The 11,321-nt window shown below is 34.1% G+C and overlaps 4 protein-coding genes across 5 annotated transcripts; 1 reads left to right on the forward strand and 3 right to left on the reverse strand.

Moving 5' to 3' along the window:
• Positions 1 to 776: 776 nt before the first annotated feature.
• Positions 777 to 3,826, reverse strand: LOC113872224 (glutathione S-transferase DHAR2-like). Its single transcript, XM_027509605.1, has 6 exons — positions 3,657 to 3,826; positions 3,470 to 3,560; positions 3,219 to 3,362; positions 2,725 to 2,842; positions 2,483 to 2,623; positions 777 to 1,054 (listed from the first exon to the last, which is right to left on the reverse strand). The coding sequence occupies exons 1-6, from the start codon at positions 3,712 to 3,714 to the stop codon at positions 968 to 970; spliced, it is 639 nt and encodes a 212-aa protein (XP_027365406.1). The 5' UTR covers positions 3,715 to 3,826; the 3' UTR covers positions 777 to 967.
• Positions 3,827 to 5,354: 1,528 nt separating this feature from the next.
• On the forward strand, positions 5,355 to 8,634 carry LOC113872215 (COBW domain-containing protein 1). 2 transcript variants are annotated; one of them, XR_003505854.1, is made up of 10 exons: positions 5,355 to 5,690; positions 5,772 to 5,837; positions 5,949 to 6,129; positions 6,229 to 6,425; positions 6,678 to 6,728; positions 6,832 to 6,923; positions 7,198 to 7,307; positions 7,620 to 7,711; positions 7,864 to 8,073; positions 8,175 to 8,592. XR_003505854.1 is itself a non-coding variant. In XM_027509590.1 (10 exons), the coding sequence occupies exons 1-10, from the start codon at positions 5,388 to 5,390 to the stop codon at positions 8,310 to 8,312; spliced, it is 1,335 nt and encodes a 444-aa protein (XP_027365391.1). In that variant the 5' UTR covers positions 5,355 to 5,387; the 3' UTR covers positions 8,313 to 8,634. The 2 variants fall into 2 exon arrangements, 1 of the variants encoding a protein (XP_027365391.1); XM_027509590.1 differs by having other exon boundaries at positions 7,864 to 7,968; positions 8,175 to 8,634.
• Positions 8,635 to 8,683: 49 nt separating this feature from the next.
• Positions 8,684 to 9,046, reverse strand: LOC113871939 (dirigent protein 9-like). The gene has a single exon (XM_027509032.1). The coding sequence runs from the start codon at positions 9,044 to 9,046 to the stop codon at positions 8,684 to 8,686; it is 363 nt and encodes a 120-aa protein (XP_027364833.1).
• A 1,412-nt stretch (positions 9,047 to 10,458) lies between these two features.
• Positions 10,459 to 11,040, reverse strand: LOC113871940 (dirigent protein 16-like). The gene has a single exon (XM_027509033.1). The coding sequence runs from the start codon at positions 11,038 to 11,040 to the stop codon at positions 10,459 to 10,461; it is 582 nt and encodes a 193-aa protein (XP_027364834.1).
• Between the last annotated feature and the right edge of the window lie 281 nt (positions 11,041 to 11,321).

Here is an 11,321-nt window from a genome sequence, read left to right on the forward strand (position 1 = left end):
AGATTTATAACATATTAATAATTTTTTTACTATTTTATAAAGTAAGTATATTTATTATTGTATGAATTAGGACTCGAAAGATTTATACTATTTTCTTTAGATTAAAACTACATATAGTTGTTTATCGAGTATCGACTAATCTATAAGTAGTAATTAAGATTTGTTGGCTGTGATACAGATATGCCAAACCATCCATGGTCCACCAAACCCGACACATGATCACGGGCGAAAGGCATTACCATAATGATTATGCTGAAAAAACGTGATGAAGTAAATTTATCATAAGGTGATGGTGGTACGAGGACAACCACCATACGATGTGTGTTGAATAATAACACACGTATTCTTTTATTTGACATGAAAAAGGTGTAGGGCCTATGTTTTCGTAGCCAGCAATGGTCTCGTACCTCGTTCTTCATGAGCTTGATTGCGTCTAGACCATTTTCAATTTCGTATTTCTAAGAGTACCCAAATGTACTAATTTTTATTAAAAATTTGAAAATACGATAAATGTTTTATTTATTTTTAATTAAACTTCGAATAGAAATTGATCTCTCCCCATTCAACCCGTACTTGTTAATATTTTAGCTCAATTAAAAGTTATTATTAGTATTTTTCCTTTTGACTTCATACAAATAACACTGTATAATATTTTATTTTCATAATTTAATGCTGAAAATTGATGTTGTATGAATTCTGAATTTTTTTAACTTTAGTCTTTAAAGTTAAATTTAAAATTATAATAAATATATAACTAAAGTTAACATATTTTGGTACTCATTATAATTTGCACTGTTCTTTATTTTATAATCCTAATAAAGTTTAAGTAGTTCTTTCAAGTTAACTAAATCATAAGTAAGAGAGACAAGAACACACGAACAAGCTACACATTTATTTATTATTATTAATGAACAACACGCTTGGTAAGTTCACCATCCTCTATTCATGTCTGATATTCAGAGCTACTTCAAGCATTGACCTTTGGCGCCCATCCAGCAATAACATATTCCTTAGCAGCCTTGGTTTTCTCAAACGATTCCCGGGAGAAGAGAAGCTGTAACACAACATAATCATACATCTTAGTGAGAGGACATGCATAATATTTATTGATGGAAGCATATCAAGAATAACTAACAACCAATACTAGAATTGAGACAGCTATGCACGTTGTCACTTGTCAATACAAGAGAAAAAGAAAAAATACTTTCATTTACATGGTCAGGACAATTAAGAGTGGAACTAAGTAAATACTAGAGGCAATATCTTTTTATCAATTTGGATAAAAGAACATATTTTACTGGAGAAGAAAAACGGAGAGCACAGTAAGGGAGAAGGACTATATAATCCTCAACAAAAATAAGAAAACAGAACACTTCAGAAGCTGAAAATGTGATAAGCTACAGCTTAATGCTCCAAAAATAGTCGTGCACAGAGCATAAATTCAGGAAATCAACTGATTTATGTAAATCACAAATCGACAACATATTATCATGTAAGAAAGGCTTTTAACTAGCACATAAGGTGAATTCATGAGGCTGGCTTCTATAACTTGCGGAGTAAAACTTTTCAAACTTGAAGCATATAGGTATAATATCACCTAATAGTATGCTCCATATTATCCCATTCAAAAGGAGACGGGGGCTGTGTGGTAATATGTGGAATCAAACAAAGACACACTTCAAAATTTCGGATACAGATGAAAATCATGAAAAAGGTATTGAGAACTAATGGTTGGGCACTTATTTCATGATAGTTCTCAAGTAGATCCTCAATTTAATCCTGTTAAGATTTCCTGCATAGCAACTTCTGTTCTTGATAAATTGGTGACATCAAGTTGATCCTCAAATTAAAATTTTTTCATCAAGGTGACATCAGTTTGGTTTTAATAAATAGTAATAGTTGGACTATTTTGATGGTCAAAAAGCTATCATTCGATAACTAATTTGAAATACTAATCTTTTAAGGACCAAATTGATGTTCCAAATACCATTCGAGGATCAAATTAGAGATTTACTTTGCTCAACACAGGATCAATTCACAAGAGAATAATAGATTGCTTTATATGCACTGTAGGCTGTAGCACAGGATTTATGTCCATGAAAACACTTTCTGCTTGAATTTACCTTGCACAATCAGAATTTGACTTACTAACAAACTCAAATTTTTTAAAACCAAAAAACCAGTCTTTTTCAGTCCCACTTTCTTGAATCTTTTTCCTTCTAGGCACTTTATCATGACTACAGTCAAGACATATAAAAGTAGTAGATATTAAGTGATTGATATTCAGTCATTTTGAAGAAACTTTAAGCATAATATAAATAATACAAAAAAAGAGTTGGCATGAAAAGTTTGACCATAGAAAATTCTCATTACCAAATACCAATCAATGTCACCACAGCTATTCAACGGCAACGCAAAAGACACCAATAAATAGTCCCAAAAAATTGCATGCACTGCAGAAAACACCTGCTGAACTGCATACCTTGATGTAGTTGTGAATATGTGCCAAATTTTCAGGAATATTCCACTTCTTGAAGTGGCCAAGTGCTACCACAAGATGGTACAGTTTTGGTGCCAAACTCAGATCAACAGCAGTGACTTTCTCCCCAGCAACATATGGACCCTAACCAAGACTCCAGCATATTAGCATCAATAAACAGCAATTAAGAAAGTGTCACGAATAAACAAAAAAGAAGATTGTTTATTATAAATTCACATATATACATGGGCCTTGAGATGTTCGTCCAAAGCATTCAACTCAGCAACCAACGCTTGCTCTGTTCCATCATTTGGATCCTTACTCTTCAAAAAACTCACAAACGACCCAAATATATTTGATCCCCTGCAAGTGTAAACATAAGTTTAGTACCCTTAACATCTCACTCAGTCCAAATAACATCTCCTAAACAACTAGAACCACAGTATAAGTTGAGTTACCCTTTTCTTCTCAGCAGTGTGGATGCATACATTTATCAGTCACACAAAATGGATTTAGGAACAAGATAGACAGAAAAAAAAAAAAAACTTGAAATCAGGAAGAAAAAATATCTTGATTCTTGAAAACCATTTCCCAAAGGGTGAAAATAGTAACACCACCAACAACAGTGACAACAGACTTAGAATACATCAAGTCAACACAAAAGATACAGCATAAAATATTCCAAGATAGGAAAATGCAAACTTTAAAAGGACATGAGAAAAGGGGTGAAGGATCATACACGAAGGCAAATTCAGGAGGAGTGGCGAGAGGTGGTTCTGGGTATTTTTCCTCAAGAATCCCGACAATTACATCAGAATCAGACACCCATTTGCCATCTATCTGAATCACTGGCACCTTCCCTGCAGGGTTTACTTCCAAAAACCTACCACCCACCAAAAAAGATAAAATCTTTATATCACTCCCTAAAAGAAAACCACACACACACACACACAATGAAACAAAGAGGCATATTAAAATTCATTACGATACCACTGAGGTTTGTTGCTGAGATCGATGAGGTGGAGTTTATAAGTGAGTTTCTTCTCCTCCAAAGTTAAGAGTACCCTTTGGGAAAATGGACCTGAAAACAAAATCAAAGCAAACCCATTAATAATAAGTATGTAAAGAAAAGATTTTTAGCTTTTGAAGAGGGAAAGAGAGAGTGGAAGAAGCATACAGTCTCCGAGAACATTAGGAGCACCAACAGCTGCCTTCACTGCAACCTCCAAAGCCATGGATGATGAATGGCTAATGGTAACGGAACACAGAGACACTGTTGAAAGACGAGTACTACGTTTATGATCTCCTCGGTTCCGACCGACCTTTATTTATAGGATTTTGCACCCTGTCACGATACTGACGGTGAATGATTCATGTTATAATCTTGTCGTTAATTCATATAGAAATAGTTATAATATTAAATTATTAAAATAAATGTATTATATATTTATAAATAAAAAAATAAATTATTTCATTAAAAAAAATTTAATAATAAGTAAAAATATAAAATTTCAATAATTAATATTTTTAAAAATGTTTATTTTTAAGATTTAAAATTAGAAAAAATTAGTAAGTATTAAATATTTTTAAAACTGAAAGATGAAAATATTAATTTTACAAAAAAAATATACACCAAATAATTTTTTTTATCTTGATATGCTAATTTTTTAATTTTTAATAAATATTTTTATTTTAATTTTTTAATATTGTTAAACAACATTATAAAACTGCATTATTTGTATAAAATCATTACATCTTATATATATGTGATTTTCATAATATTTTTATATTCAGTATTTAAAAATAATATTTTTTTATTAATCTTATAAATCTTGTCATGCTTTAATTTTTTTTATAAGATAAACAATATTTAATTATTAAAAAATAAATCTAATATTTTCATTAACAATATGCAAGGGAATAATTAAGAAAAAATGACATTACACCTTTTATTGATATTATAAAGTATCGATGATTGATTGATGTGATTTGGTCCACCCGACTCGAGTCTCGATGGTTCCTTTTTTCTTTTTTCTAATTTAATTATTTTTTCTCTTTTTAAAAAATTTTGCTCTTACCACTATTATCATTCAGAGCATATAAAGTTCTTTTTTCCTTCTTTTATTGATTTTATAAAGTATTGATGATTTTGATTAGTGCGATGATGGTTCCTTTTCTTTTTTTAAAAAGGTATTTATTCCAAACTTTATTTTTAAATTTAACCGACTATTGTAATAATAATAAATATTAAAAAAACATTTTTAACATAGTTTATCTGAATTTTACAAAATAATAAAGACAAACCAACTTCTACCTTGAAGATTATGCTCTTCTGTAACTCCAAGCCACACTAAATCTGCATTAAAAAGTTATTTTTTATTGATCAATTTATTTAAAAATTCAATACTAAACAAAAAATATGTTTACTAAATTTAATGTCTAAAAATATATACCAAACGAATATAACTTCATTTTCCTTTTTCAGTTATGTTTTAAAATATATCTAAAAATATATTATCATTTCTCACCTCAGAATCTCAGATTTTCCTCCTTTTTGCGAATTAGTGGACTCATGAGAGTGACTTTGCTTTATTTTCTATACTTTGCATTTACGTCAATGTCACACTTATTTCTCTTACAATTACAATTTTAATCGTAATATTTTTTAATATAAAATATATATAATTTTAAAAATTAATTATATTTAATATTCAATTCAACGATCATTGAATATACGACACATGGTGCACGTGCACCTTTTTCTTTTTCTTTTTTTGTCTTAAGCCTTAGTAATAGGCTTTTTTACTGGACCGAGAGGCCCAACAACGAACCAAGAATATCGGATACAAAAAGTCAAAAATTCTAAATCCATCTTCATCTTCCACGATAAACCCTTGCTACCATAACCATGGCTTCTTTCACCTTCTCTGCTGAGGTGGCATCTAACTTCTTCAACCTTGCTTATCGCAACCCTAAACCTGTCACTTCAATCCAAACTGCTTTTCTCCCTCTTCTACGCACCACAAGAAGAAGAACAATACATTCCCGCTCTTTCTCCACAACATTCGCTCTCAGACCCGCTCGCCGCTTCACCGTCGCTGCAACCACCAGTGCGCCGCCTCAATCCGAGGGCTCCGATGTCTCCACCGTCATCCCGCCCGATAATCGCATTCCGGCAACCATCATCACCGGCTTTCTCGGTTCCGGCAAGGTGCCCTGCTTTTCTCTTTCTCTTGTTCACACCAAAATTGCATCGCTTGAACCTGTTTTTGACGTGTAATTAACTGTGCAGACGACGCTGCTGAACCATATTCTGACCGCGGAACATGGGAAGCGAATTGCTGTTATTGAGAACGAGGTACGTGTAATGTGTTGGAGTGGAATATTGAAATTTGCTTGATTTCGATGTAAGTTCGTGAATTTGAAGGTGATTGTTTCAGTTAACGTGTTGTTCTCTGCTTTGTTGTAGTTTGGTGAAATCGACATAGATGGTTCTTTGGTGGCGGCCAAAACTGCTGGCGCTGAAGATATTATGATGTTGAATAATGGGTGTCTTTGCTGTACTGTGAGGGGGGATCTTGTTAGAATGATTTCGGAATTAGTGACTAAGAAGAAAGGAAAATTTGACCATATTGTCATAGAGACTACAGGTAACAAAGCAGCTTAATTAAGATTTTTTTGGGGTACCTATTTAATTGCTACTGCCCTTGATGAGATTGTGACTTGTTTTATTGTTTGTATTTCTACAGGTTTGGCAAATCCGGCACCAATAATCCAGACCTTTTATGCAGAGGATAGGATTTTCAACGACGTCAAGTTGGATGGCGTTGTCACCTTGGTTGATGCCAAGCATGCTGGTTTTCATCTCGATGAGGTTAAGCCAAAAGGTGTGGTCAATGAGGCAGTGGAACAGATTGCGTATGCGGACCGTATAATTGTCAATAAGGTATTTACTAGTTTTTTCTTATTGCAGAGTGGCTTTAGTTCTGTGTGAATTAAACTTTTGGAAAGCAGCTAGCTAAGACCAACTGATGGATTGTTAAGTTTATTATAGTATGGTTGACCTTGTCTTTCCATTCATTCAACATGGAAATTATTCTTAAAATTCTACCTTCCAGGTTATGACTTGTGAAATGAAATGAATACTTTCTTGATGCCAGAAAATAATAGGCTAATATTCTTGTCTATCCTGTACCAGACCGACCTTGTTGGTGAATCAGACATTGCTTCTTTAGTCCAGCGGATAAGGGTTGGTGTCTTTCTTTTTCTATTGTACCTAGGTTTGGTTTTTATTTTAACTTTATTTAATTATTTTGAGTGCCCTATGAACATGGCTGTGCTTTTCAATTCAGAAAATAAACAGCTTGGCCCACTTAAAGCGGACAGAATATGGAAAAGTTAACTTGGATTATGTTCTTGGCATTGGGGGCTTTGATTTGGAGAGGTAGCTTTTTGTTCTTTTTTCCTGTTTCCTGGACCTGAATTGTTTAAGAAATAAGAAATCTGAATTTGGGGTTTACTTGTTCTTTGCACTCGGAGTTTCTGGTTTGTATAAGATTGTACCACTTTTATTTTTAACTAGTTATATATACTTAAGTCTTTTTATACTGAAATTATTCTCATTTTTGTAATTGATATTTATAATTCAATATTCTTGTTATCTTTCTGCTGTCTAACCCTGCATATGTTATTTGTGTGTTTTCTTTATCATTCATAAGGATTGAGAATGCCATTAGTGATGAAGGTGCTAAAGAAGATCACGGGCATAGCCATGATCATGACCATGAGCATGATCATCACCACGATGATTCACATGACCACAAGCATGGTACCTTTTAATTTATTACGAGTCAGAACTGTTTACATGTCATTTAATTTTTGTTTGGAGTACTAGTCACAATGCATTGGTGGTCGTGTCTTGTGAGTCTTGTCAATGGAGTCTTGATATATTTGATTACATTTTATTTAGATGTCTGTTGATCTATATTATTATTTCCTCGATTTTTAGTATTTGGGTCATAATCAGTTTTTATCTAGTTGCTTCTCATTTTATGTATTCTCAATTCATAAGTACATAGCTTCTATAGTACAATTAGTTTTACTGTGTAGTGGAATAAATTTGATTTTGTTTTGCATACAGAACACCATGATCACCACTCTCATGATCATACTCATGATCCGGGTGTTTCATCTGTCAGCATTGTTTGTGAAGGAAGCTTAGACCTTGAGAAGGTTAGTACTTGGAATTTGTCTACTCATACTTAATGCAAGTTTATCACTTTATCTTCCACTTGGATGCTTGGGGAATGCCTTTTACTGAATATTTTTATGTAAGTGTAAAATGTCAATTTTGTTAAAACTTACTAAAAGAGTATCCTTTTCAGGCTAACATCTGGCTCGGTACCTTGTTACTGGATCGTAGTGAAGACATTTACAGGATGAAGGGTCTTCTGTCTGTCCATGGAATGAATGAGAGATTTGTCTTTCAGGTAAATTTAAATTTCTCTAGCATAATAGGATTGCCGTACGGATCTTGAATAAATTTCTCAAAAGTTTTCACTTCTATGCTATTGTTGTTATCATCAATCAATCAGGTGAATATATTCTCTCCCTTTGTACCATATCGACTTTCTTTCACTGTTCTCATTTACTTTGTTCAGTTTTGCGGAATTAAGCATGTCATTTTCTGTAACAGGGAGTCCATGACATATTTCAAGGTTCACCTGAAAGGTTGTGGGGGCCAGATGAACAAAGGATAAATAAAATTGTTTTCATAGGGAAAAACTTGGATGCTAAGGAATTGGAGAAGGGATTCAAGGCCTGTTTACTGTGAAACCAGAAGTTCTATACAAGGAGCTCTAATCCTCTCTGTTTTGGCAAATGATGCCCATTGAAGATGAGTGTCTGTATACCATGTAGAATTGTGGACTAGCTTACCATATACATAGTGAAAAGTGTTCCATTCCTCGAACATCTTCGTTCTCTAATGGGGCTTAAATCTCACCCCGAAATTGCGATGACATTAGTTTCAAGTGTTGTTTTAAGGGCTTAAACTTCGTTGAGAAAATTCAATCGAAAACATTATTTTGTACAAATGAAAGGACCTTATACTTCAATGCTATCAAATAAAATAATGACAGCACAAATTAATTCATCAAAGCTTTTATTATTTTAATTGCAAACACATTTACTACAGAATAAAAATTAAAAAAATGTTGATGCAAGAAAATTGTACTTAGATAACAGAACATAACTCATTTTAACGACCATACGGAATTCCACACGCGTTGAAATGGAGGATGGTATCGATTCCATCTGTGGTGTGCTGGTCATCCATGAGGAGTCAAGTACGGCATAACCTCGAGCATTCTCGTACTTGCCGGTCCTACCAATCACCGCAAACTCAGTCTGCGGCGGTACGGTTCTGTTAACACTAAACAAGCTTATGATGTCTTCTACCTCATCCTGATGCTCCCCATTAAGCAGCAACAGCGTCAGCACAATGCTCTGGCTAGTACCGTCCAAGGAGCTAGCCAGGTAGAACCCTTGCACCTGATCCCAGTTCATGTCCTTCAGTTATCTGGTCATCAACGACTGTGAAGGAGCCGAACATGAGCTTCCGGAGTGTGAACCCAGCACGAACTTTTCCTGCTTAAACAATCGGTTGGTTGTTGGTGGTGGGGTGGGACTTGGGAGTCTATTCTTTAACAAGTGGAGCTGGTACTCTGTGAAGTGGTTGGATGTTCTTTCTATGGGTTGTGCTTTGGTTAAATCAAATCGTCAGTTAGTATTTACAATTTGGATCCAACGTAACTATTTGACTAAATGGAAGTGATATTTGGAACGATATGTGTTTGTCTAGGATGATCCAGATTCAAATTGCAATTTTATTAAATACAAAATCATTGACTTGGGATACCATTAGACTGTAATTTTTGAAGGAAATGGAATTTCCAGAAAACAAAAAGTTTGGTACTTCGGTTTCAGGTGCAATTGTTAAATGATTAATACTATGACCTAGTATTCTCTAAAGCCATAAAATACTGCCATGTTTTCTTTCAGAATATATATATATATATATATATATATATTTATATATCTTACATTATGAAGTAATTCTACTTGTTCCCAAAATCCAATTCCAACGAATTTGATGGATAATGGGTACCTTAGGTTTCTGAAAGAATCACCATTTCTTGCAACACCACCTTTTCGAGTGCATTGCTTTATTTTCTGTCATACTCCTAATATAAATTATATACATTATGAACTGTTTTGATTTTATTTTCCCTTGACTTTATCCAAGGCTTGCAGAATTAACCGAATTTTGACGTGCTTCAGTGCACCTGTCCTTAGCCTCTCTCTTTGGGAGCATCAGATAACCTGAAACTCAGAACCATGACAATAAGCTATTTTGGTCGCTAATGAAGACAACAGAAGAACATGTTATTTGTTGAACGCACTTCCAACGAAAAATCAATTTATAACCGTAGCAGTCTCCTAATACTAATGCTACAAAATATGATTTATGACTAACTCCCATAACATGTGTCTAATTATAGAGCTCTGTGGAGATCAAGCTTGTTTAGGAAAAGCAGATTCCTAGGTAACAGTGAAAAATGTTACGTCTCAATCTTGCTCGTACATTTGTCATCATGCTAGTCTCGGATTTATATTTGCAAATTCCTTGGTTACTTAACTAATCTACTACTCTCTTTACAAGTTAGACATGTAATGGCTTTTATAATAACCATAGACACGTAATTTTTGGTACCTGTTCTCACGTATGAATTGTACAAGTTAAACGGTATGGATTTCTTCTATTTTCCAATTTTATTTTGTGGAAGCTACAAAACGCTTCTAGCAGAAAGTGAGGGTTGGCTGTGAACTAGATGACTTCCAATCTATCTTAAGAATTGAGACTAAGTTATGATATTATATCTCAATACTGAGAGAAAACACAATCTAAACTGATTTTTCTAACTAAGATACACATCAAACAAAAGGAATTTTGAACTTATAACTTTTCCTTCTGTACTAGACCCTACTCTATCCACAACCTTAACTACAGCATAGCCATTTGCACCATAGTACTTTCCAGTGCCTCCAATAACTGCAACATGTGACTCAAATACATCAGTCCTGTGCACTCCAAAAAGTCTCAGACCATCTTGATACTCACCCTTCACAAAACTTGCTGTCATAGCCACCATATGGCTACTTTCATCCTTAGAGCTAGCCACACACACCCCTTGAGCTTTTCCAAGTTTTTGTAGTTCATCTCCATCACCTTTAAGTAGTTCCTCATCTATTGATGTTACTGATCCTAACTCCAGCTCTTGAAGTGTTGCTCTAGCAGGAAAAGAGAAGCCAATACTAGACAGGTCAAGTGTTTGAGTAGAAGATGCAGTGATTGGAATTGTTGATGTAGATTGAGGTATTGGAATCCCTCCATTAGGAGGGTGAAGGCCAATAGGTTTTGGGAAAGGAAGTTGACCAGTGACATTTGTAGTGTCAGGTTTCTCTGAATGCTGTTTACTACCATTGAGCATATCCCGCATCAAAAATATTATTCTGTGATGGCCATGGTTGTGGTTAGGATTTGGATTGCCAAGGGTTCTAGCTGAGGATGATACGTTTATAGTTGTGATTGACAAAAGTAGCATGATTATTGCTGGAAGAGAAGAGCGTTTGGCCATTGTTGCATAGCTTTCTTTTGGGATTAGTTTGCATGCTCGGTTCATATAATTAGGCTACAACTAAGTGTGGTGGTTAGAATAAGCTATGATCATATGCTAAATGGCTAACAATATTAAATATGCTTTTGGTTTGCATGTATGAT

This window comes from Abrus precatorius, unplaced genomic scaffold (assembly GCF_003935025.1).
Source record: "Abrus precatorius isolate BTA unplaced genomic scaffold, Abrus_2018 Scaffold7, whole genome shotgun sequence".
NCBI classification, from domain to species: Eukaryota; Viridiplantae; Streptophyta; class Magnoliopsida; order Fabales; family Fabaceae; genus Abrus; species Abrus precatorius.

Coding starts and splice junctions, on each gene's coding strand:
- LOC113872224 (XM_027509605.1), bottom strand. CDS start 3,714: ATGGCTTTGGAGGTTGCAGTGAAGGCAGCTGTTGGTGCTCCTAATGTT. Junction 3,561..3,656: donor TCCTAATGTTCTCGGAGACT/GTATGCTTCTTC, acceptor TTTTGTTTTCAG/GTCCATTTTCCCAAAGGGTA. Junction 2,624..2,724: donor ACGAACATCTCAAGGCCCAT/GTATATATGTGA, acceptor AGTCTTGGTTAG/GGTCCATATGTTGCTGGGGA.
- LOC113872215 (XM_027509590.1), top strand. CDS start 5,388: ATGGCTTCTTTCACCTTCTCTGCTGAGGTGGCATCTAACTTCTTCAAC. Junction 5,838..5,948: donor TTGCTGTTATTGAGAACGAG/GTACGTGTAATG, acceptor GCTTTGTTGTAG/TTTGGTGAAATCGACATAGA. Junction 7,712..7,863: donor GAAGCTTAGACCTTGAGAAG/GTTAGTACTTGG, acceptor TATCCTTTTCAG/GCTAACATCTGGCTCGGTAC.
- LOC113871939 (XM_027509032.1), bottom strand. CDS start 9,046: ATGAACTGGGATCAGGTGCAAGGGTTCTACCTGGCTAGCTCCTTGGAC.
- LOC113871940 (XM_027509033.1), bottom strand. CDS start 11,040: ATGCGGGATATGCTCAATGGTAGTAAACAGCATTCAGAGAAACCTGAC.